Genomic DNA, 27,103 nt, shown 5'->3' with positions numbered 1-27,103 from the left:
CTGTGGCACCCCCATAGAGAGAAGGTATGGGGGTGCCACAGGGTTCAATTCTTGGGCCGACTCTCTTCTCTGTATACATCAATGATGTCGCTCTTGCTGCTGGTGATTCTCTGATCCACCTCTACGCAGACGACACCATTCTGTATACTTCTGGCCCTCTTTGGACACTGTGTTAACTAACCTCCAGATGAGCTTCAATGCTGTACAACTCTCCTTCCGTGGCCTCCAACTGCTCTTAAAAGCAAGTAAAACTAAATGCATGCTATTCAATCGATCACTGCCCGCACCTGCCCGTCCGTCCAGCATCACTACTCTGGACGGCTCTGATTTAGAATATGTGGACAACTACAAATACCTAGGTGTCTGGTTAGACTGTAAACTCTCCTTCCAGACTCACATTAAGCATCTCCAATCCAAAATTAAATCTAGAATCGGCTTCCTATATCGCAACAAAGCATCCTTCACTCATGCTGCCAAACATACCCTCGTAAAACTGACCATCCTACCGATCCTCGACTTCGGCGATGTCATCTATAAAATAGCCTCCAACACTCTACTCAACAAAGAGAATGCAGTCCATCACAGTGCCATCCGTTTTGTCACCAAAGCCCCATACACTACCCACCATTGCGACCTGTACGCTCTCGTTGGTTGGTCCTCACTTCATACTCGTCACCAAACCCACTGGCTACAGGTTATCTACAAGTCTCTGCTAGGTAAAGTCCCGCCTTATCTCAGCTCACTGGTCACCATAGCAGCACCCACTCGTAGCACGCGCTCCGGCAGGTATATCTCACTGGTCACCCTCAAAGCCAATTCCTCCTTTGGTCACCTTTCCTTCCAGTTCTCTGCTGCCAATGACTGGAACGAACTGCAAAAATCTCTGAAGCTTGAGTCTTATATCTCCCTCACTAGCTTTAAGCACCAGCTGTCAGAGCAGCTCACAGATCACTGCACCTGTACATAGCCCATCTATCTACCTCATTCCCATACTGTATTTATTTATCTTGCTTCTCCGCACCCAAGTATCTATACTTGCACAGTCATCTTCTGTACACCCACCATTAGTGTTTAGTTGCTATATTTTAATTACTTCGCCACCATGGCCTATTTATTACCTTAACTCCCTTATCTCACCTCATTTGCACTCACTGTATATAGACTTATTTTTCCTATTTTTTTCCCCTACTTTATTATTGACTGTATGTTTTGTTTATTCCATTTGTAACTCTGTGTTGTTGTATGTGTCAAATTGCTATGCTTTATCTTGGCCAGGTCGCAGTTGCAAATGAGAACTTGTTCTCAACTAGCCTACCTGGTTTAATAAAAGGTGAAATAAATCAAATAAAAAAATGTATATGGTTAAATCCGGAAACTATCATTTCGAAAACAAAACGTTTATCCGTTCAGTGAAATACGGAACCGTTACGTATTTTATCTAACGGGTGGCATCCATAAGTCTAAATATTGCACAACCTTCAATGTTAAGTCATAATTACGTAAAATTCTGGCAAATTAGTTCGCAACGAGCCAGGCGGCCCAAACGGTTGCATATACCCTGACTCTGCGTGCAATGAACACAAGAGAAGTGACACAATTTCCATAGTTTAATATTGCCTGCTAACCTGGATTTCTTTTAACTAAATACGCAGGTTTAAGAAAATATACTTCTGTGTATTGATTTTAAGAAAGGCATTGATGTTTATGGTTAGGTACATTCGTGCAACGATTGTGCTTTTTTCGCAAATGCGCTTTTGTTAAATCATCTCCCGTTTGGCGAAGTTGGCTGTCTTTGTTAGGAACAAATAATCTTCACACAGTTCCCAACGAGCCAGGCGGCCCAAACTGCTGCATTTACCCTGACTCTGTTGCACAGAATGCAAGAGAAGTGACAATTTCCCTAGTAAAAAGAAATTCATGTTAACAGGCAATATTAACTAAATATGCAGGTTTAAAAATATATACTTGTGTATTGATTTTAAGAAAGGCGTTGATGTTTATGGTTAGGTACACATTGGTGCAACGATAGTGCTTTTTTCGCGAATGCGCATGTTAAATCACCCGTTTGGCGAAGTAGGCTATGATTCAATGATAAATGAACAGGCACCGCATCGATTATATGCAACGCAGGACAAACTAGATAAACTAGTAATATCATCAACCATGTGTAGTTAACTAGTGATTATGTTAAGATTGTTTTTTAAAAGATAAGTTTAATGCTAGCTAGCACCTTACCTTGGCTCCTTACTGCACTCGCATAACAGTTAGTCAGCCTGCCACGCAGCCTCCTCGTGGAGTGCAATGTAATCGGCAATGATCGTTGTCCAAAAATGACGATTATTGATTGTTATGAAAACTTGAAATCGGCCATAATTAAATCGGCCATTCCGATTAATCGGTTGACCTCAACTGTACTACTGGTGTAAGGGGGAATGGATGGACTAGCAATCAAACGCAAATAATTCACACAATAAAGATAAACAATGAATGTGCAAAAATTGGGGGGAGAGCCCGCATTCTGGAGAGAGTAGTGCATCGTGCAGCCACATTCCCCTTCTTGGACTGTGCCATCCCTGAACCTCCGCAATCGATTAGTTTAGTAAGATGGGCGCGAATAAGACAGTTGTCTAGTGGGCCATAAAAATATATACACCACCGTTCAAAAGTTTGGGGTCACTTACAAATGTCCTTGTTTTTGAAAGAAAAGCATTTTTTTTTGTCCATAAAAATAACATCAAATTGATCAGAAATACAGTGTAGACATTGTTAATGTTGTAAATGACTATTGTAGCTGGAAACGGCAGATTTTTTATGGAATATCTACATAGGCGTACAGAGGCCCATTATCAGCAACGATCACTCCTGTGTTCCAATGGCACGTTGTGTTAGCTAATCCAAGTTTATCATTTTAAAAGGCTAATTGATCATTAGAAAACCCTTTTGCAATTATGTTAGCACAGCTGAAAACTGTTGTTCTGATTAAAGAAGCAATAAAACTCTTTCTTTAGACTAGTTGAGAATCTGGAGCATCAGCATTTGTGGGTTCGATTACAGGCTCAAAATGGCCAGAAACAAATAACTTTCTTCTGAAACTCGTCAGTCTATTGTTGTTCTGAGAAATGAAGGCTATTCCATGCAAGAAATTGCAAAGAAACTGAAGATCTCGTACAACGCTGTGTACTACTCCCTTCACAGAACAGAGCAAACTGGCTCTAACCAGAATAGAAACAGGAGTGGGAGGCCCCGGTGTACAACTGAGCAACAGGAAATATACAGTGTCTAGTTTGAGAAACAAGCCGCCTCACAAGTCCTCAACTGGCAGCTTCATTAAATAGTACCCGCAAAACACCAGTCTCAACGTCAACAGTGAAGAGGCAACTCCGGGATGCTGGCCTTCTAGGCAGTGTTCCTCTGTCCAGTGCCTGTGTTGTTTTGCCCATCTTAATCTTACATTTTTTGGGGGGACAGTATGAGATATGGTTTTTTCTTTGCAACTCTGCCTAGAAGGCCAGCATCCCAGAGTCGCCTCTTCTTTGGCGGCCAGGTGGCACACAGTGACAGAGAGATGTGTACGTTTAAGGCAACACCTGAATACCTGTCTACCTAGCTGGCACCCAGGTAGCAGTGAGACATTAGCTCCTCTACAACACAACAGGTGGAAGTGGAAGGCTGCAGGTGGAAGGCTTTAGCAATGCAGACACCTTCACCAAACTTAGAGGGAAATAACAACAGTCTAGCGTTAGTGTGAGGGTGTGTGTGTCTAGGGTTCAAATTGACTAAACATTGACTTGTGACTTATAAGGGTGCCCTGATTGGTTTTGAGAGAGCCCAGCACCCTTATTTTTCTAACACTGTGTGTGTGTGTGTGTGTGTGTGTGTGTGTGTGTGTGTGTGTGTGTGTGTGTGTGTGTGTGTGTGTGTGTGTGTGAGAGAAACCAAGACAACAAGGGCCTGGCAGCAGGACTCTGGTGCTGCTTCACTAATGCACACTTATAGGAAAATACCATTCAAAAACTATCTTCTGGTATTTATTTCATTAGTCCACCGTTGATACGGTTCCTAAATGTCAAGATATTGAAGAAGCAATGTGTCACCTGCCACATGACCATGTGGCAGCACAAAAAAGATGTGCTTCCTCTGTTATCAGACTGTGAGAGGGTGGGTGGTGTACGAGAGGGCGGGCAGGCGGTGTACGAGAGGGCGGGAGGGTGGTGTACGAGAGGGCGGGCTGGCGGTGTGAGGCTCGTGTGTGTGAGAGTGCGAGTGAGAGCTAGTCTGGGCTTGTCAGCCGCTCCACAAATTGCTGTGTTTAATCAGTAGGGCTTCTTACCAGGGAGCAGGGCGGGTGGGGAGGGTGGACATGACAGGTGGCAGGCAGCATACTGTTAGCTACTGCTGCCTGACAATCTCCCTTCCTCTCTTTCCACCTCCTCTCCTGAGAGAAGCAAGTGAAGTCTCAAGCCTCATGGAGAGAGAGACAGCGAGGAAAGAGCGAGAGAGAGAGCAAGACAGCGTGGAAAGAGCGAGAGAGAGAGAGACAGACGGCGTGGAAAGAGCGAGAGAGAGACAGACGGCGTGGAAAGAGCGAGCGAGAGAGAGACGGCGTGGAAAGAGCGCGAGAGAGAGAGACGGCGTGGAAAGAGCGAGACGGCGTGGAAAGAGCGCGAGAGAGAGAGACGGCGTGGAAAGAGCGAGACGGCGTGGAAAGAGCGAGACGGCGTGGAAAGAGCGAGAGAGAAACGGCGTGGAAAGAGCGAGAGAGAGACGGCGTGGAAAGAGCGAGAGAAGAGGAAAGAGAACGAGGATCAAGAGAAAGAACGTGTGTTTCTTGAAGGACAGAATGTGTGTCTTTCCCAATGGAAGGCACATGTATAAGCTATAGGTAAATAAGCTACACAGTGGTCAGCCAGTGTCTAAGAGGTCACCTCGTCCCAGTAGGAGGCCTTTTGCCTTTTCTTAGGCAGTCACTGTAAATAAGAATTTATTCTTAACTGACTTGCCTAGTTAAATAAAGTTGAAATAAATAAAAATGAAAAAGCAGACACCCTCCTTCTCAGCAGATGTCAATCTGTAGCAGTAACAGAAACAGGAGAGATCCACTCGACCCTGTCCAATGAGTGACGACTTCACCTCTTCTTCATGGTAACCATGACTACATGCAGTGGCGGATTTAGGTATGGCCTACATGGGCGGCATCTTGCCGGGGGTGGCACGGGGCACCCGCACAAAATAAATAAATAAATATACAATATTCGGAATGGTGACATTTGTGCGATCGGTTTTCTATCGCTCGTTTGCACATCACGTCAATGATATGTCACCGTGTGGGACTGTGGGTCAATTAACCTTATCGGACTGGGCGCCCTGATTCTAGTTTGTTAGCTAGGCAGGCTACTGCCTGGGAAGGTCTCCCACTCAGAAGTATGAGACGGGGAGGTGGACGGGGGTAGGTTGACCTCAGGTCTCCCCACAGGAAGCCCGAGGTAGGGGGAGCGGGGGAATCTATCAAATAGTGGACCTCTAACTCTAATGCAATTAGATGTGTCATTTAGTTTGTGTGTTTCTTGTTTCAAGTGCAATAATCAGGTTCTCTTTATAAGTGTGTTATTCTATTTGTGTCATATAGGATTTGTGCAATTTAGTTTTATTTGTTAGCAATAGGGTAAGTGTATTAATTAAATTCTTTTTTAATTGTATTTATATACTACAATTTCTTTCTATTTGTCTTTGTTAATTCTTTTTTATATTTATGAATCTTATTTTTGTATATGTTTTTATATTTCTATAGTTTTAAATGTCATGATTATTTACAGGTGATGTTCCAAATGTCTGAATAAAAATGACAGTTAGTGCAGAATGGGGGGGCCTGAAGGGGGGGCTTCACCCAGGGAGCCATACAACCTAGAACCGCCTCTGACTACATGGAACTGTATTCCACATCAAGTTACTCATGCAAGCAGTAAATTTAGATTAAAAAAACAGATTTAAAAAAAATACACCTTATGGAACAGCGGGGACTGTGAAGCAACACAAAAAACATAGGCTCAGACACATGCATACAAACACATGATAACACACACACGTACATGTGGATTTTGTGTTGTGGATATGTGGTAGTAGAGTAGGGGCCTGAGGGAACACACTTAGTATGTTGTGAAATCTGTTGTGAATGTCTTTGAATGTTTTTATTTATATTTTTTTTACATGTAGAACTGCCTTAATTTAGCTGGACCCCAGGAAGAGTAGCTGCTGCCTTGGCAGGAACTAATGGGATCCACGATAAATACAAAGATAAAAACACCACTGCCATCTAGTGGTGTCAGGTATATTGCACTAAAAACTATTTACAGTGCCATCAAATCAAAGAAAACTCACAGCCGATTCAATCACATTCAAAACATTCACATTCATTTATCTGCAGAAAAAGTCTGTTGCTCCTCATATTATCACTATAATATAAATTATTTATTATTTTCCATAATATAGGTAGTAATCTTTTCACTATTATAAACTGGGCGGTTCAAACACTGAATGCTGATTGGCTGAAAGCCAGGTACGACAAAACATTTCTTTATACTGCTCTAATTACGTTGGCAACCAGTTTATAATAGCAATAAGGCTCCTCGGGGGTTTGTGGTATATGACCAATATACCACGGTTAAGGGCTGTATCCAGGCACTCCGTGTTTTGTTGTCCCAAAGAACAGCCCTTAGCCGTGGTATATTGGCCATATACCCCACCCCCTCAGAACTTATTGCTTAAGTAAGGCATAAGCAGGAGGTACCAGCACAAATGTGACTAACGATACCATTCTGGTTAAACCCAAATGTGACTAACGATACCATTCTGGCTAAACCCAAATGTGACTAACAATACCATTCTGGCTAAACCCAAATGTGACTAACGATACCATTCTGGTTAAACCCAAATTGGTGTAATGTAGTCTGTGTGTATACACCCAGTGTGTCTGTGTAGCCTGTGTGTGTGTGTGTGTACCCAGTGTGTGTGTGTGTGTGTGTGTGTGTTTAGGTGACTCACTAAGGTCTTCTGCCAGCTGTACTCTGCGTCCGGTGATGAGGTGGACCTTCCTCTCGTTGTCCTCACCAAAGTCCTCCAGCACCTCCTTCACGTTCTTTTCCAGACGCCGTACTGAGTGTGCAAACGCAAAACACACAACCCCACACACACACACACACACAGAGAGACAAAATGTCAGACATCAAAGATAAAGGGAACACAGGCCTCCAGACAGACAAGACAAGACAGACCTCCAGACAGACAAGACAAGCCTCCAGACAGACAAGACAGGCCTCCAGACAGACAAGACAAGACAAGACAGACAAGACAAGACAAGACAGACCTCCAGACAGACAAGACAAGATAGGCCTCCAGACAGACAAGACAAGATAGGCCTCCAGACAGACAAGACAAGATAGGCCTCCAGACAGACAAGACAAGACAGACCTCCAGACAGACAAGACAAGACAGACCTCCAGACAGACAAGACAAGCCTCCAGACAGACAAGACAGGCCTCCAGACAGACAAGACAAGACAAGACAGACAAGACAAGACAAGACAGACCTCCAGACAGACAAGACAAGATAGGCCTCCAGACAGACAAGACAAGACAGGCCTCCAGACAGACAAGACAAGACAGGCCTCCAGACAGACAAGACAAGACAGACCTCCAGACAGACAAGACAAGACAGACCTCCAGACAGACAAGACAGACCTCCAGACAGACAAGACAGACCTCCAGACAGACAAGACAGACCTCCAGACAGACAAGACAGACCTCCAGACAGACAAGACAGACCTCCAGACAGACCTCCAGACAGACCTCCAGACAGACCTCCAGACAGACCTCCAGACAGACCTCCAGACAGGGGCCTATACAGCCCTGTAACACAGCCCCAGATCTATACCCAAGTCCCAGCCTACCCTCTGTGTTGATGAGCTGCTGTCTGAGTGTGTTGGCTGTGATGAGCAGCATCCTCTCAATCCTCCAGAACAGGACTACATCATTGCACTCCAGCTGTGGTGAGAGAGAAACATGATAATCATGCACTGAGACAGGGCACGTATTATATTATTAAGTTACATGCAACAGTCAGAGACAACAGGAAGTACTGTAGATGGACAACTTACTACAGTCCATAAAGGGTTACAAAATTCCAATATCTTTCCCAGATTTCCAAGATATTCCAAAAATCTTTCAAGGAATCTTCCAACCGGGATTTCTGGAAATACAGAGAACGTTGGGAAAGTTACTGGAATTTTGCAAACCTACGCCCATAACTTTCCTCTGAAATCAGCTAACTCTGGCAGCTTACCAAAGAGCCTAGGTCCCTTACCTCCGAGTCAACAAATTGTCTCTGGTAGTAGTAGAAGCCTCGTCTACACAGGTTACAGTGATGCAGCGCCTTCTGCAGGAAGTGACGTCGGTACAGCTGGTGCCACGTGTCCTTGATCTAGAAATACAGGAAGTAAAAGAGGGAACCGGAGTGAGAGGGGCAATTTATAGGCAAAAGATGTGCAGAGCTGTGGTCGAGAGGTAACTCTTCCTGGTACGTCACATATACAACCCCAACGGAGACGGGGTTCAATACCCGCGTCCACCTTTCCCACACCTGCTTGTCTCCCTCTCTGATTACATTACTGTCTGAAGTAAGGATATGTATGAGTACTCAAACAGACAACGTTAAAAATCCATATTTAACTAGAGATCATTGTTTTCAAATACTGTAAAAGTAACTGGTGGAATGTGCTTTGTGGCTTGTTCCGAGAAAAAATACATGAAATTTTGTCGTCTTGAAGACAACGTTCATTTGCGGGGCACAACAAAAAAGAAACCAAGGCAAGCATCACACAGTTCTTCTGCCTAAATTCCATTTCCCCTCCATGTTTCACTCACTCAATTGCGTTCCTACCTCTCCCTCCACACACACACACACACACACACACGCTCCAGTTAGGCCTACAGAAATAAATGCCAATAAGGTGGGCATGTATCCCTCTAACTGACGGGATACACAAGCTACATTCCATGCCAAACGACAACAGTTTTATCACTAATTCAAAACGGACTGGTTAATTGAAATACGGAAATGTGTTCAAACAACGAGCTGCAGTTTGGGAATAATTGCTTCTCGTCTATTTTCCACTTCGGCTACTTTGCGAACTGCTAGTACCATTTAGAACAGGTTAGCCTAGGCTATAACCCCACTAAACATACAGGTTCCACACTGAAAATATGTAAAAACAGTTTGATGAAGAGAAAGAGCGTATTTTCAGAGTCATTAAGTCTAGCCCTACTCATCAAATAGATGTAGTGGCCGTAACTCATCACAATGCAGCCAGTGTTCAATGTATAACTGTTAATACATTCAGAAAACTACAAACACGCAAAATAAAATCAATCGAATGTCTGTAGGCCTTTAGCAAAAAGACGACAAATTTTGGTTTGTAACCCTGAAAAAAAAATTGAGAATAACTCTCCCAGAAGAGCATCACTTCACACTGCCAACTTTTTTTATTTGGAAAAATATTCTGTTCTATTCTATTATATTACATCATGTTTTTTGCTATAAAATAGGTGTCTTGACTGTAGGGGCCGTGACCCCATTTAGTTGACTGGTCTATTGATTGGTCGACCAAGATTTTTAGTCAAGCAATAGACCCCCCAAAAAATGGTGTACAAGATACTTGTCTGATTGGTACAAGTCTGAGTGGACTCAACCATTGTGGAGGCCGTGAGGATGGCACAGTCCATCACTCTAAGTAAGACATGCTACTGAAATTGTATGAGGTTATATTACATAAGAACAACACTAATAACATTTGTATTATTTTATAACAAATGCTCTTTCTCCCGTTTTGGATAGCGGTCGCTGTTCTGAAACATCCGTGTGCTGCTGAATTGGCGACTTTTCCTCATCCATGCTACCAAGTACATAATAGCGAAGTTAACCAGAATATTGGTGTTGAGAACAACGAGGCAGCAGCGGAGTGAGGAGACGAGAGAACAGCCCTCGTCTAATAGAAGTGAGGAAGACGAGAGAACAGCCCTCGTCTAATAGAAGTGAGGAAGACGAGAGAACAGCCCTCGTCTAATAGAAGTGAGGAAGACGAGAGAACAGCCCTCGTCTAATAGAAGTGAGGAAGACGAGAGAACAGCCCTCGTCTAATAGAAGTGAGGAAGACGAGAGAACAGCCCTCGTCTAATAGAAGTGAGGAAGACGAGAGAACAGCCCTCGTCTAATAGAAGTGAGGAAGACGAGAGAACAGCCCTCGTCTAATAGAAGTGAGGAAGCACCACTGCTGAGGTTAGTGCCTGATAATATAACCAGTTGATATTACGGTTTCAATACATTAATATTAAATGGCAATTGTTTTTTATTGACTAAATATAAGGGCATTTAAGATTTGTTATCTGTCACGGTTATGATGAATTAGGCATTGCGCACTGTTGGCATATAGAGTAGATAAATGGCATATATTAAACTAATAATGTGATTACTGGAACAGTCAAAAAAAAAGTCAAATGCCAGTCCCTAGTCTGATAGAAAGTGTCAAAACACACAATACATACATGCCCCCTATACTGTATCTTGACCCTACAGGTGTGGTTATGTTACAAAGAGAGACAGTTAGAGGTAGAGAGGTGTAGAGAGGTAGAGAGAGGTATAGCGAGAGCGAGAAAGAGAGATGTTACTGTGATTGCCCCCTCCAGGTGCCTCATTTATCAAAGGTGCGTGAGCACAAAAAATGTGAAACGTTGCGTGCGCCAGTCTACCTGCGAAGGTTGGTATTTATCCATTTTGAACTTGATGGGAAAGTGTATGTGTGTGTGTGTGTGTGTGTGTGTGTGTGTGTGTGTGTGTATCGTCATGCAAATCTCACACCATGCATGCACCCAACTTTTAGAAGGTTGATCAACTTTATTGCAAGCAAATTGGCTTCTGGTTTGTTTGGGGGAAATGGAAGGTGTTTGATGCACAGGAATTATAATAATGGTAGGCTAATAAAACATTAAAAACTTAAGGCCTAATGATAAAACTACATTTGCTGTTGGTAAGGAGATCACACAGCAGCATGTCGCCTAATGTTTCTTGTACTTATATTACATACTGTAGGCCTAAATCAGAATTGTAGGACGTCTCTCCGTTTCTGACATAACTGGTTTCAATTATTCTCACTACACAACAAATAGAACGCGTGGCCAGTGTTTGGCACTAACTAGGAGGCATGCATTTTTAGTGTGTAAAAGTCACAGCAACATTATACCCACACCTCTACAGAAATGTGATAAAATTTCCCATTGCGCTTTCTTTTAGGAACTACCATGGTCCAGTTCCAACATCTCCAAATCATACAGCAAATAAGGATGTCCGTGTAAAAAGTTCATGATGGATGTTAAGGATGTTCACCATAAAAAGATGAATAGAGGGCGTTTTCCAGGCCGGGCTGTGGCACTCGCTCACAGTCACACAAATATATGGCTCTAATTTATCAATGCAAACACGCGTATATCTCCACGTACACTAGAATTTAGTAAGAAATTTACACACGGTTGATAAACGAGGCCCCTGGTTCCAGGTTCTCACCAGGACAGGGTCTACCTCCACCCCTCCAGGTTCATACCAGGACAGGGTCCACCTCCACCCCTCGACACTCCAGGTTCATACCAGGACAGGGTCCACCTCCACCCCTCCAGGTTCTCACCAGGACAGGGTCCACCTCCACCCCTCCAGGTTCATACCAGGACAGGGTCCACCTCCACCCCTCCAGGTTCATACCAGGACAGGGTCCACCTCCACCCCTCGACACTCCAGGTTCATACCAGGACAGGGTCCACCTCCACCCCTCCAGGTTCTCACCAGGACAGGGTCCACCTCCACCCCTCCAGGTTCTCACCAGGACAGGGTCCACCTCCACCCCTCCAGGTTCTCACCAGGACAGGGTCCACCTCCACCCCTCCAGGTTCTCACCAGGACAGGGTCCACCTCCACCCCTCCAGGTTCTCACCAGGACAGGGTCCACCTCCACCCCTCCAGGTTCTCACCAGGACAGGGTCCACCTCCACCCCTCCAGGTTCTCACCAGGACAGGGTCCACCTCCACCCCTCCAGGTTCTCACCAGGACAGGGTCCACCTCCACCCCTCCAGGTTCTCACCAGGACAGGGTCCACCTCCACCCCTCCAGGTTCTCACCAGGACAGGGTCCACCTCCACCCCTCCAGGTTCTCCCCAGGACAGGGTCCACCTCCACCCCTCCAGGTTCTCACCAGGAGAGGGTCTACCTCCACCCCTCGACACTCCAGGTTCTTACCAGGACAGGGTCTACATCCACTCCTCGACCCTCCAGGTTCTTGCGGACGGTGGTGACCTCGTCATTGGCCAGGTAGGCTGTGTGGTCCTCATGGAGTTTTAGCAGGCGCTCCAGCTCCTTTTTGGTTTCGTTGCAGATGTGCTGTTCGGGCGAGCGGCTCGTCCAGCTCATCCAGCGTTGTTTCCAGTAAGGACCTGCCATGTCATTTATCACAGAGTCAGCTAGAGAGAGCGAGAGAGAGGGGGAGTGATGAAGGGAAGTGAGAAGACAGATAGTGGTAGTAAGAGAGATGGAGCAGAGATAGGAGAGTGAGAGAAATGAGGGGGAGAAATATTTGGATGTCTGACATATCCGACCATAACCCAGAAAGCAGGTTAAGTAAATAAAGCATGTGACAGAAGAGGGGAGAAGTCATGGTAAAGCTGGGGGTGTATAACCTACTGTCTTTGAGGCGTGCCTGCAGAGTCTCCTCCATGAACTGGATGGCTGCGTCCCACTGGGGCTTGTCGGTGATGGAGCGGTCCTCCAGAGTATTGTGCTGGATCACCCTCTGACAACACAGAGGAGAAACTACATTACCCACAAAGCATAGCAAGACAGGAAATCAATGCATACCAATGTTTGACCTGCTGTATATGTGGTTGAATATGAGAAAGTGTGTGTAAACGTACGCATGTGTACGCACGCATAAATGTGTGTACACGGGCACGTGTGTGTGTGTGCAGGGATTTTTAAAATCTTGGGCATGTCTTCCGGTCGCCCAACAGTGTAAAAAAAAGATATACTGTACCAGTCAAAAGTTTGGACACACATACTCATTCAACTTCTTTATTTTTACTATTTTCTACATTGTAGAATAATAGTGAAGACATCAAAACTATGAAATAACACACATGGAATCATGTAGTAACCAAAAAAGTGTTAAACAAATCAAAATATATTTTATATTTGAGATTCTTCAAAGTAGCCACCCTTTGCCTTGATGACAGCTTTGCACACTCTTGGCATTCTCTCAACCAGCTTCATGAGGTAGTCACCTGGAATGCATTTCAATTAACAGGTGTACCTTGTTAAAAGTTAATTTGTAGAATATCTTTCCTTAAAGCGTTTGATCCAATCAACCAGTTGTGTTGTGACAAGGTAGGGGTGTATACAGAAGATAGCCCTATTTGGTAAAAGACCAAGTCCATATTATGGCAAGAAGAGCTCAATTAAGCAAAGAGAAATGACAGTCCATCATTACTTTAAGACATGAAGGTCAGTCAATATGGATCACTTCAAGAACTTTGAAAGCACAAGTGCAGTTGCAAAAACCATCAAGCACTATGATGAAACTGGCTCTCATGAGGACCGGCACAGGAAAGGAAGACCCAGAGTTACCTCTGCTGCAGAGGATAAGTTCATTAGAGTTACCAGCCTCAGAAATTGCAGCCCAAATAAGTCCTTCACAGAGTTCAAATAACAGACACATTTCAACATCAACTGTTCAGAGGAGACTGCGTGAAATCAGGCATTTATATTTATTTATATTTATATATAGAGATATATACATACATACACACACACAGCTCTGAAGTGACAACGATACTGAAGAGTCTGCTTAGGAGACAAATACTCTCAACTGTTTCAATAACAAAAATAGAGTTTAAGTTACCTGTGATGAATGCTGAAAACAAAAACTGTAATTTCTATATGCAGGAAATCCTATTTTAATAATGGACAGGGTAAGAATTGACTACCAAAGCGCGAGTCATAATTCCCATGACACCTTCTAGCAAAATCTGAAAAGCGTTTCCTTCATTTATTCCATAGGATATTTTTAGATTAACTTAAAATAAGGTCTGTGTTTGGTTTAGGCTTACACCACCTTGCCAATTTTATAACTGTGTAGATATCCATAGGATATAACTCTGATCAATATAAGCGAAGATACATTTTTTTGTAGAGTGGATTTATGAAAATATGTTGACAAACGTTACCTAGTGAGATTTACACGGGTATCAAAACGCCGAGGCGGTTTAAGCACAAAACACAGACCTTATTTGAAGTAGATCAAGACATTCTCTATGGAAGACATGAACGGTAAAATAACGAAGGAACCCCTTTCAAGTTCAGCCGCAAGTTATTACAGGAATTATGACGCGTCGACTATTTCTCTCTAAACCATATACCTTTGACTATTACGAGCCTGCTGCTGCCTACCACCGCTCAGTCAGACTGCTCTATCAAATATCAAATCATAGACTTAACTATAATATAATAAACCTTAGGTCATTAATATGGTCAAATCCGGAAACTATCATCTCGAAAACATTATTCTTTCAGTGACATACGGAACCGTTCCGTATTTTATCTAACGGGTGGCATCCATAAAGTCTAAATATTCCTGTTACATCGCACAACCTACAATGTTATTTCAATGTTCCGTAAAATTCTGGCAAATTAGTTCGCAACGAGACAGATTCTGTATACCCTGATTCTGCGTGCAACGAACGCAAGAGAACTGACACAATTTCACCTGGTTAATATTGCCTGCTAACCTGGATTTCTTTTAGCTAAATATGCAGGTTTAAAAATATATACTTCTGTGTATTGATTTTAAGAAAGGCATTGATGTTCGCAACAAGCCAGGCGGCCCAAACTGCTGCATATACCCTGACTCTGTTTGCAAGAGAAGTGACACATTTTCCCTAGTTAAAAGAAATTAATGTTAGCAGGCAATATTAACCAAATATGCAGGTTTAAAAATATATACTTGTGTATTGATTTTAAGAAAGACATTGATGTTTATGGTTAGGTACACGTCGGAGCAAAGACAGTCCTTTTTCGCAAAGACAGTCCTTATAAGGTAAGTTTAATGCTAGCTAGCAACTTACCTTGGCAATGTAAAGCAGGTGGTTAGAGTGTTGGGCTAGTTAACGTAAGGTTGCATCCCCAAGCTGACAAGGTAAAAATCTGTGGTTCTGCCCCTGAACAAGGCAGTTAACCCACCGTTCCTAGGCTGTCATTGAAAATAAGAATGTGTTCTTTAACTGACTTGCCTAGTTAAATAAAGGTTAAAATATATATAATAATAATAATAATAATAATAATAATAATAATAATAATTCGGCAAATCGGTGGCCAAAAATACCGATTACCGATTGTTATGAAAACTTGAAATCGGCCCTAATTAATCGGCCATTCCGATTAATCGGTCGACCTCTAGTACATTCAGTTGATTGAACATGATTTGGAAAGGCACACACCTGTCTTTAAAAAGGTCCCACAGTTGACAGTGCATGTCAGCGGAAAAACCAATACTTCCAGAATACAATGCGGACACGCCTTCAAATTAGTTGATTTGGATATTTCAGCCACACCCATTTCTGACATGTGTATAGAATCAAGCACACAGCCATGCATTCTCCATAGACAAACATTGTCAGTAGAATGGACTTACTTTAAAGCTCAGTGACTTCCAATGTGACAACGTCATAGAATGCCACCTTTCCAACAAGTTAGTTGGTCAACTTTCTGCCCTGCTAGATCTGCCCCGGTCAACTGGAAGTGCTGTTATTGAGAAGTGGAAACGTCTAGGAGAAACAACGGCTCAGCCGTAAGCTAACAGAACAGGACCTCAAAGTGCTGAAGTGCGTAAAAATGTTCTGTCCTTGGTTGCAACACTCACTACAGAGTTCCAAACTGCCTCTGGAAGCAACGTCAGCACAATAACTGTTAGTCGGGAACTTCATAAAATGGGTTTCCATGGACGAGCAGCCACACACAAGCCTAAGATCACCATGCGCAATGCCAAGCGTCAGCTGGGGTGGTGTAAAGCTCGCCCATTTGAACTCTGCAGCAATGGAAAGTCGTTCTCTGGAGTGATGACTCACGCTTCACCATCTGGCAGTTCGACGGACAAATCTGGTTTTGGCGGATGCCAAGAGAATGCTTCCCACCCCAATGCATAGTGCCAAATGTAAAGTTTGGTGGAGGATTAATAATGATTTGGGCCTGTTTTCTATGGTTCTGGCTAGGCCCCTTAGTTCCAGTGAAGGGAAATCTTAATGCTACATCATACAATGACATTCTAGACGATTTTGTGCTGCCAACTTTGTGGCAATAGTTTGAGGAAGGCCCTTTCCTGTTTCAGCATGACGATGCTCCCGTGCACAAAGTGAGGTTCATACAGAAATGGTTTGTCGAGATCGGTGTTGAAGAATTTGACTGGCCTGCACAGAGCCCTGACCTCAACCACAATGAACGCCTTTGGGATGAAGTGGAATGCCGACTGCGAGCCAGGCCTAATCGCCCAACATCAGTCCCCGACCTCACTAATGCTCGTGGCTGAATGGAAGCAAGTCCCAGCAGCAATGTTCCAACATCAAGTGGAAAGCCTTCCCAGAAGAGTGGAGGCTGTTATAGCAGCAAAGGGGGGACCAACTCCATATTAATGCCCATGATTTTGGAATGACATGTTTGACGAGCAGGTGTCCACATACTTTTGGTCATGTAGTGTACATACATACATCATTTTTGGGATGGAAAAGCACTTTCAGTGTTAACTTAAACTACTAAAAATCTCATATTTTTGTTATAATATAACCTTTGAGAACTAACAAGCTAGACATTCAGGGATTACTGATTGTTATTATGTTTGAGCAAAAGAACACTGCATTAGCCATGGCAAAATGCATAAAACTGCCAAAATGTATGTCAGCTCCTTGGAGAAATTTGTAGAATTGCAGGAAATGGTCTTAAAAATGGTAATATTTCTCTTCACAGATGGGAGCCTCTAAAATGTTCTCTAAAATTCATTCCACCCATTGCCACGCCAACCACCTAAGCTCCTTTTTGATCCAGAAGAAACCCTGGTGAGTGTGAGAGAGTGTGAGAGAGAGAGTGTGAGAGAGAGTGAGAGAGTGTGTGTGTGTGTGTGTGTGTGTACCAGGCTGTCCATGGCTGTCTCGTTCCACTTGTGCCTCTTGATACTCTCGTCCTTCACCGCCTCCTTCAGCTTGTCAAAGATGTCGTCCTGGTCCTTCCCTTTGTACTCCGCCATGAAGCGGGCAAACTCCTCCTGCAGCGTCTCCCAGGCAACCTGGAGAACAGAGGGCCAGGTATCAGCACGACACCACGGCCTGCTACAGACAACACCCGTACACCACTCCTGTAAATCCAACACCCGTACACCACTCAGTAAATCCAACACCCGTACACCACTCCTGTAAATCCAACACCCGTACACCACTCCTGTAAATCCAACACCCGTACACCACTCCTGTAAATACAACACCCGTACACCACTCCTGTAAATACAACACCCGTACACCACTCCTGTAAATACAACACCCGTACACCACTCAGTAAATCCAACACCCGTACACCACTCAGTAAATACAACACCCGTACACCACTCCTGTAAATACAACACCCGTACACCACTCCTGTAAATACAACACCCGTACACCACTCAGTAAATCCAAATCTTCAATGATCTAAATTATCTCTTGACTTAGACCTCACACCAACATCTCCTTATGACATGTATCTCCACCGTTAGCAAGAAGAGGTTTAAAGAGCTATTGAGACAGCAGCAGCGCAACTCTACCTCTAATGCTTTGTGAGGCAGCTGCTTGTCTGTCCACTGTTTGAGCTTGATGTCCACGGTGGTGTTGAAGGTACCAGAGTTCATGGTCTGGGCTGCAGGCAGGTAGATGTTCTCGATGACGTGGGTGGACACACGCTCCCACAGCTTCTTCTGTAGGATGGCCTCCCTACAGGGTGAAGATAGGAAAACAACTTCTTGGTTGGACAGCAGTTTTGAAGACGACGCTGTGCGAGTGTACGTTAAGTCTAAAGTAGTGACCTGTGTGGTGCAGCGGTTAGTGCCGCAAACACCGGTGCACACAGCCTACAGCAGAGTCAGCATGGGCTTGAATCCAACCCAGTGCACTTCTGACTCGCAATCTACTACCTCATCCGTCTTCACGGTTCCATCTCAATAAATAAATATAAACCCACAAAGACAAAAAAAATATTTGGAAAAAGTCTCAATTTGCTTCCTTTGGTTATGTCCTCTCCACGTTTGCAGCTGATCTGAACAGGCATAATAGCTGAAAGCAATAGGGCAGAAAGTGGTAGTGATGTGTCCTTTGACTTTGCCTGTCATATAAGGTTTAATGAAAGGATGGAAAATATCCCTTTTGGTAAACGAAATAAACCCTCACTATTCAGACTGCACTTTACTGTAGAGTCCCAATGGTTGCATCCCAAATAGTGACCTACTCCTTATACAGGGGGCCATTTGGGGCGCACAGCCATGAAAGACCAGCAGCTTGTTAACTAAAGCAAGGCTCTTTATCTGAACAGAGCTCTGTGACAATGGGACGAACCCCAGCTCAATCCCCCTGGGCTTCTGTAAAGACTAATGTATCATAAACACACACACCACCATTCATAGCTTCTACAACATAGCTGGCAGACGGGCATTTCACAATTCGTTTAAAGGCCTTTGAATACGAAGCATTCAACACTCAGATGACGTTGGCCATGTAAAAATTACAACACATTTTAAAAAACACCTATAAATAATAATCAATAATAATGATGTACATAAGCTACAGGTGACCAAACATCCTTTAAAAGGGGAAACCTCAGGTAAAACACTAACCAGTGTTTCGGTGTCACTTGACTCAAGCTAATGACTTCGTCCAAGATTTCGTTCTTGGCCTTTTCGAAGAGTTCATTCTGGGAGGAAAAAACAAACAGAAGACGCATGATTATTGGGCGGAATCTGGCATCTCTCAAAACATCTCAGAATCAGTAGACGAGTGAAGGAAAATATTGTTGACTCGACATACCCTGTCCAGCTCTCTCAGACGGGGGTAGTTGTTCTTCCACTCTGTCTCCAGGTTGAATCGGGACGCTGAGGAAGGAGAGGACAGACAGTCAGTGGACCAGACCTTTGGGGGGGGGGGGTTCTCTCATAGTGAGTCTGTTTATACGTCTAACTTCATCTGTACTTTATTTAATGAAGAAGCCACAGATGAAATTACAGAGGTATAAATTGGAGACATTATAATGGATATACGGTATATAAAAAGTGAGTGAGGATCAATACTATGTATTTTGTCTCCATTGCTAAAGATCCAAGCCAGGGTTGAGAGTCAGGCAGCCCCAGACAGTAGCATGGGTGAGCTAGCTGGTTAGACGGTCTCATTGTCCGAATGTCTCATCTGTTTGGTGTTATGAATTAACCAGTAGTTAACCTGCAGTCTGTATAGGGACAGCTTCACTACTACCCGCTATGATGAGAGAGTTCAAAGGGAAAAATAAAACCTATTTTGGCACGCACACCGGGGCAGTAGGGACAGAGCCGTGGCTGAGATCACTCGCTAGAGAACACACTCCTAAGCACACCGGGGCAGTAGGGACAGAGCCGTGGCTGAGATCACTCGCTAGAGAACACATTCCTAATCACACCGGGGCAGTAGGGACAGAGCCGTGGCTGAGATCACTCGCTAGAGAACACATTCCTAATCACACCGGGGCAGTAGGGACAGAGCCGTGGCTGAGATCACTCGCTAGAGAACACACTCCCAATCAAAAGCTCAATCCAAGCCTACACCCCCCCCCCCACATACACATTTCCCATCATCCCTCACCTCTCCCTACACAAAGGAGATGACGTAATTGTCGGGGTGGGTGTCCGGCACCAGGCTCGGTGCCTGTGAGGGGCTTTGACGTGCAGCAGATCAATACACTACATAATGGGAAGGAGATCCACGGGGACACACCACAGCCACAGGAGCATAAATCTAGTCCCTGATGTTACTGTTAGAGAGGACCACCGGCTGTTGGGGATAACGGCCACTAGGAAGCAGCGCAGGGGCGAGGGGAGAAGTGTGGCAGGGTGGGCGAGAACACGAAGGGGAAGAGGGGAGCGAGAAGTGGGTGGTGGTGGTCAGCCATGGCTATAAGAGGACGTAGATGACTAGATGACCTAGCATGAAGGAAAGGAAGCTCTTTGCCACCTTCTCCTCCCTCCTGAATCCTCCTCCCCCTCCCTCTCTGCGGATGACTTCGTCAACCATTTTGAAAAGAAGGACGACGACATCCGATCCTCGTTTGTTAAGTCAAACGACACCGCTGATCCTGCTCACACTGCCCTACCCTGTGCTTTGACCTCTTTCTCCCCCCTCTCTCCAGATGAAATCTCGCGTCTTGTGACGGCCGGCCGCCCAACAACCTGCCCGCTTGACCCTATCCCCTCTTCTCTTCTCCAGACCATTTCCGGAGACCTTCTCCCTTACCTCACCTCGCTCATCAACTCATCCTTGACCTGGATGGCTGGCTACGTCCCTTCCGTCTTCAAGAGAGCGAGAGTTGCACCCCTTCTGAAAAAACCTACGGTTTTTGCGGTTACTTCCTTTATTTCCTTCCTTCTAGACCTATCTGCTGCCTTTGATACTGTGAACCACCAGATCCTCCTCTCCACCCTCTCCGAGTTGGGCATCTCCGGCGCGGCCCACGCTTGGATTGCGTCCTACCTGACAGGTCGCTCCTACCAGGTGGCGTGGCAAGAATCTGTCTCCGCACCACGTGCTCTCACCACTGGTGTCCCCCAGGGCTCTGTTCTAGGCCCTCTCCTATTCTCGCTATACACCAAGTCACTTGGCTCTGTCATATCCTCACATGGTCTCTCCTATCATTGCTATGCAGACGACACACAATTAATCTTCTCCTTTCCCCCTTCTGATAACCAGGTGGCGAATCGCATCTCTGCATGTCTGGCAGACATATCAGTGTGGATGACGGATCACCACCTCAAGCTGAACCTCGGCAAGACGGAGCTGCTCTTCCTCCCGGGGAAGGACTGCCCGTTCCATGATCTCGCCATCACGGTTGACAACTCCCTTGTGTCCTCCTCCCAGAGTGCTAAGAGCCTTGGCGTGACCCTGGACAACACCCTGTCGTTCTCCACTAACATCAAGGCGGTGACCCGATCTTGTAGGTTCATGCTCTACAACATTCGCAGAGTACGACCCTGCCTCACACAGGAAGCGGCGCAGGTCCTAATCCAGGCACTTGTCATCTCCCGTCTGGATTACTGCAACTCGCTGTTGGCTGGGCTCCCTGCCTGTGCCATTAAACCCCTACAACTCATCCAGAACGCCGCAGCCCGTCTGGTGTTCAACCTTCCCAAGTTCTCTCACGTCACCCCGCTCCTCCGCTCTCTCCACTGGCTTCCAGTTGAAGCTCGCATCCGCTACAAGACCATGGTGCTTGCCTACGGAGCTGTGAGGGGAACGGCACCTCCGTACCTTCAGGCTCTGATCAGTCCCTACACCCAAACAAGGGCACTGCGTTCATCCACCTCTGGCCTGCTCGCCTCCCTACCTCTGAGGAAGCACAGTTCCCGCTCAGCCCAGTCAAAACTGTTCGCTGCTCTGGCACCCCAATGGTGGAACAAGCTCCCTCACGATGCCAGGACAGTGGAGTCAATCACCACCTTCCGGAGACACCTGAAACCCCACCTCTTTTAGGAATACCTGGGATAGGATAAAGTAATCCTTTTAACCCCCCCCCTTAAAAGATTTAGATGCACTATTGTAAAGTGGTTGTTCCACTGGATATCATAAGGTGAATGCACCAATTTGTAAGTTGCTCTGGATAAGAGCGTCTGCTAAATGACTTAAATGTAAATGTAAAGGAGAGGAGGTTGATGACCTAGCATGAAGGAAAGGAGGTTCATCAAATCAAAGTGTATTGGTCACGTACACAGTTTAGCAGATGTTATAGTGGGTGCAGTGAAATCCTTATGTTACTAGCTCCTAACAATGTAGTAAAATGTCAAACAAGTACACAAGTAATTTAAAAAAATAACAAGAAATGTTGAACAAATCCAATTAACCTAAATTGCACTAACATCAATCCAAATGCTATCTACACTGGATGAATTTCCACTCAATATACTAAGAATGATATGTACAGCAGAATATATATTAGAGTAAGCTACAGTATGTCAAGATTTTAATTTATTTTTTAACCTTTATTTAACTAGGCAAGTCAGTTAAGAACACATTCTTATTTTACAATGACTGCCTACCCCGGCCAAACCCTCCCCTAACCCGGTCGGTGCTGGGCCAATTGTGCGCTGCTCTATGTGACTCCCGATTACGGCTGGTTATGATAAAGCCCAGAATGGAACCAGGGTCTGTAGTGACACCTCTAGCACTGAGATGCAGTGCCTTAGACCACCTCGTCACTCGGGAGCACGAATCCAGTGTATAGCAGCTAAGAACTTTCAACCTCCGCTGATATTCTTCACCAGTCTGGTTCTAGACCTGAACATAGCACCGTTTCAGCAGCTAAGCTAGTCTTTTAAATAGCTTAGATCAAAGGAATCACTCTGCTTCCTTTTATACTGTCCACCATCCCCTACTCCACGTCAGAGCCCCTTGCCGCTGCCGCTGACCGGGCCACGTCAGAGACCCTTGCCGCTGCCGCTGACCGGGCCACGTCAGAGCCCCTTGCCGCTGCCGCTGACCGGGCCACGTCAGAGCCCCTTGCCGCTGCCGCTGACCGGGCCAAAAATGAAATGTATGTTTTCTAATTCTCTTACAAATATTTCAGATGGTTTACATATTTATGCAATGGATGGTTCTCTCATCGAGCAGGTTCCCAACTATAAATATCTGGGATTTTGGTTTGACAAAAATGTGACGTTTAAATAAAAAAACATACAGATGAACTTGTTTTAAGAAGCTGAGATTTAAAGTAGGCCTCTTATATAGAAATAGTTCCTGCTTCTCCCTAAACAGCAGGAAACAGGATGTACAGGCAACCTTCCTGCCAGCTCTTCATTATGGTGACACCATTTATCAGAAAGCAGCAGCCACTTCTCTAAAACCCTTGGATGCAGTGTATTATATCATGCCTCGCTTTATCAGAAGTGGCAGGTTTAATATTGATCACTGCATTCTTTTGTCAGAAGGTCGACTGGACCTCTAAACTCCTGTAGATCACTTCATTTCTCCCTTCTTGTTTACAACGCTCTGCTGTACAAGCTTCCAACATATCACACTTCCCTGTTAAAGTAGAGAAATATCATGCACCAACAGGCTCGCAGGGTTGGTTAACTCTTGATGGTCCCTTGTGTCTCTACGTAGGTTAAATCGATAAGGCTTTGGGGATCACGCATCACAGGACTATTTTGGGGACCTAACCCGCCTGGTTACCTTTGAAGGCGTCGGCCTGCTGCTCCACGGACTCCCTGACCATCTTCCAGAAGCAGTCGGAAACGGCCAGACTCAGGTTCTTAGTAGTCACCTGGTGGGCCTTCAGCATGCCGTCTCTGGGGTGGGCAGAAGGACACCGGTCAGGTTAACGTGTTCCAGCGCAGTTCCATTTCTATTCAGTTAGAAAAATGATCTCATTGAAAACCATGGCCTTCAACCAAATGAATGAATTGACTGGCAATTCATTTTCTAAACCAAATCTGATGGAAATGTGGATGGTAGGGAGTGAGGACACTCACCTGAGTAGTCTAGATGGCAGGGAGTGAGGACACCCACCTGAGTAGTCTAGATGGCAGGGAGTGAGGGCACCCACCTGAGTAGCCTAGATGGCAGGGAGTCAGGACACCCACCTGAGTAGCCTAGATGGCAGGGAGTCAGGACACCCACCTCAGTAGCCTAGATGGCAGGGAGTCAGGACACCCACCACAGTAGCCTAGATGGCAGGGAGTCAGGACACCCACCTCAGTAGCCTAGATGGCAGCGAGTCAGGACACCCACCTCAGTAGCCTAGATGGCAGCGAGTCAGGACACCCACCTCAGTAGCCTAGATGGCAGGGAGTCAGGACACCCACCTCAGTAGCCTAGATGGCAGGGAGTCAGGACACCCACCTCAGTAGCCTAGATGGCAGGGAGTGAGGACACCCACCTCAGTAGCCTAGATGGCAGGGAGTGAGGACACCCACCTGAGTAGTCTAGAGTTCTGGAAGAAGTCCTCTTCGTAGTCTTTGATGGAGTTAATGCTTTCCCCGGCACTGCCTAAAGAAGAGGGGATAACAGATTCACATCAGTGATTCAAGGCCTGACCACGGGACTACTATTACCATAGAACTTTGGTTATGTAATTATTACCCCAGCATGTCCATTATTACAGAGAAACATTCACACAGGAAAAGGCTATTCAAACTGCCCCCTGTAATTCCTTTTTTAATTGATAGATATATTTTCTCATAATGGAAGCCTGGAGGTTTTTATTCTAGGCGTGAAGGTAACTCAACAAGTCTAGACAATAATAAGCAACACTGATAACTCGTGCTTGGCTGCCAAATGTGTAGGTGTCCCAATAATATTTAAAATGTCCGTCCTAATGAAAATGCCCCCCGTCCTGCTATTGAGAGCTGCTGGACAGAGCACATGCACTTGAGATGTGTTTAAAGATGAGAAAGTGAACCTTTTCCATTTCCAAAAAGTTTAGCGCAGAGGGAAAAAAATAAAAAAAATCGGGGATGCCCTGCGATCTCCTGCCTATATTTACAGCCAGAGTTTCATTAAAATAGGCCTAGGGACTACTGCACATTGAATTAAACTGACTCATTTGGCCATGTTCAACTTCCATTCATTGGTACAGAAAAAAGCCTCTAAACAAAAGTATTCACTGTGAAAGTTGATAAATTTAGGTCATTCATTTGAAATACTGTATATGCACAGCACAAATCATTTGTAGACTGTAAATTGACCGCAAGAAGCCTAATATATATAATAACTGACTAAGGCATAATGATTTCAATCATTGCTGGCTGGCTTACATTTGTATATGATCACGTGTCTTCTACTACTGGTGGAAATACTTGTGAACAGAATTCCCAAATAAAAATGACTTGGAGACGATTTCATCGTGTTTTTACATTTTATGTCCAACAATGAAAATTGCAATTTTTTTGGGGGGGGGGACAAATAAAACCACCCGCCGGCCAAATTCTGCCGCCGGGCCGCCAGTTGGGGAGCCCTGCCGTAAGGGGTTGGAAACCAGCCGGTCTTCAGGTTATTGACCTGAACACAAGCAACTGGAGCCGGATAAAGAGCTTTGATGGCATCATAGAATCTTACATTTTAATTGGTCTAAAAGCAAAGTGGTTTCAATTCACCCAATCAAAAGCTTTATGAAAATCCACTGTTCATGCAAGCTGACCAGACTGTTCTAGATAGTGGGAGAGCCTGTTATTTAGAGCACAATAATACAATTTATATACAGCGGTAATGAGACGTATCCCGCTATAGTTCAATGAGATTTCAGGGTCCTTTTTGCAGGATTTGGGGTTAGGCTTGATTATTGATTTGTACCATACAGATGGATTAATGCCATTAAATAAATAAAAACGTAAAAGCCTGCAAAAGTTCAAATCGTATTTGGAACAATTTAGGCGACTTCAAAACTGAATTCGAAAAATCATCAATTCCTGTAGCTTTCTTTGGTTTAGCACACTCAACCACCTTCCTGACCTCCAGGGTAACGCTGGCATTCAGATACTGGTTAGGGGAGTAGGACTGCCCCTGCATTCAGACACTGGTTAGGGGAGTAGGACTGCCCCTGCATTCAGACACTGGTTAGGGGAGTAGGACTGCCCCTGCATTCAGACACTGGTTAGGGGAGTAGGACTGCCCCTGCATTCAGACACTGGTTAGGGGAGTAGGACTGCCCCTGCATTCAGACACTGGTTAGGGGAGGAGGACTGCCTCTGCATTCAGACACTGCTTAGGGGAGTAGGACTGCCCCTGCATTCAGACACTGCTTAGGGGAGTAGGACTGCCTCTGCATTCAGACACTGCTTAGGGGAGTAGGACTGCCTCTGCATTCAGACACTGCTTAGGGGAGTAGGACTGCCTCTGCATTCAGACACTGCTTAGGGGAGTAGGACTGCCCCTGCATTCAGATACTGGTTAGGGGAGTAGGACTGCCTCTGCATTCAGATACTGGTTCACTCCCTGCCATCTACTTGATGCTCAAATCTCAGTCCAATTATGCCATCTACTCATTTGTCATTCACATTCACTTTATTAGGACTCAAGCATCTTGTTTCTAACCAAAAGTCCAGCTCCGCCAGATACTATAGGCTCCCTCTTACATGGGTTTTCCTCTTATGTCCAAACCAAGAAAACCCCTCCATTTCAATTGAATGCTGACCTGTGTGATATGTCTCATTCAGGGATAAAATGTCAGGATTCAGTGAAAGTTGAATCAATTGTCTTAGTTCACAGTTCAAAGCTGTCCCACCATTAAGGTTCCACTGAACCGGAGTAAACTGGTAACCATTAAGGTTCCACTGAACCAGAATAAACTGGTAACCATTAAGGTTCCACTGAACCAGAGTAAACTGGTCTGCACCTAATGGCTGGGCAGTTGAGTCTCAGTCTGCCGCGTCTCCCAGATCCTACTAACAGCATCAGGACCAGATAAAAGCCGTTGCATCACTCGACAACTCCCAGTGATGTAGAACTTCTTCCTGGTTGGGATCTCAGATCAATGAGTCGTTCCGTGTGAGACTTTGGTGATCCATGAACCTTAAGTAACTCTTCAGCTTTTGTTTCTGCCAAAGGACAGCCACTTTCTCCTGGACAGAGCGTAGTTCCAGCTTGATCCCGCCCGGCCCCTTGCATGCATCCGCAACTACTAGCTCCGGGTCACACTGGATCAGAAGTACCCTCGCTCTCTTCCAACAGTCGGCCTGCTAGAATGATAGACACCTCAGGGTTGAATTTAGTGGGTGGGTTT

General features: G+C 45.1%; 1 protein-coding gene across 6 annotated transcripts in view; it reads right to left on the bottom strand.

Annotated features, from left to right (window-relative positions):
- LOC115151541 (dynamin-like 120 kDa protein, mitochondrial) overlaps positions 1–27,103 on the bottom strand; it is a 75,128-nt gene that overhangs the window by 23,531 nt on the left and 24,494 nt on the right. For 4 of the 6 annotated variants that reach the window (XM_029695564.1, XM_029695568.1, XM_029695567.1 and 1 more), the window contains 11 exons: positions 24,300–24,372; positions 23,557–23,672; positions 19,177–19,241; positions 18,987–19,063; positions 17,925–18,090; positions 17,262–17,414; positions 12,773–12,881; positions 12,332–12,552; positions 8,356–8,472; positions 7,943–8,036; positions 7,039–7,149 (listed from right to left, as the gene is read on the bottom strand). In XM_029695564.1, coding sequence (XP_029551424.1) covers positions 7,039–7,149; positions 7,943–8,036; positions 8,356–8,472; positions 12,332–12,552; positions 12,773–12,881; positions 17,262–17,414; positions 17,925–18,090; positions 18,987–19,063; positions 19,177–19,241; positions 23,557–23,672; positions 24,300–24,372 — 1,302 coding nt within the window. Of the gene's footprint in view, positions 1–7,038; positions 7,150–7,942; positions 8,037–8,149; positions 8,242–8,355; positions 8,473–12,331; positions 12,553–12,772; positions 12,882–17,261; positions 17,415–17,924; positions 18,091–18,986; positions 19,064–19,176; positions 19,242–23,556; positions 23,673–24,299; positions 24,373–27,103 lie in introns of those variants that run through there. The other 2 variants (XR_003867321.1, XM_029695565.1) reach the window with 2 other exon arrangements.

Source organism: Salmo trutta, chromosome 17 (genome assembly GCF_901001165.1).
Source record: "Salmo trutta chromosome 17, fSalTru1.1, whole genome shotgun sequence".
NCBI lineage: Eukaryota > Metazoa > Chordata > Actinopteri > Salmoniformes > Salmonidae > Salmo > Salmo trutta.
The sequence above is the reverse complement of the archived record's forward strand: the minus strand, read 5'-3'. Positions and strand labels throughout refer to the sequence as shown.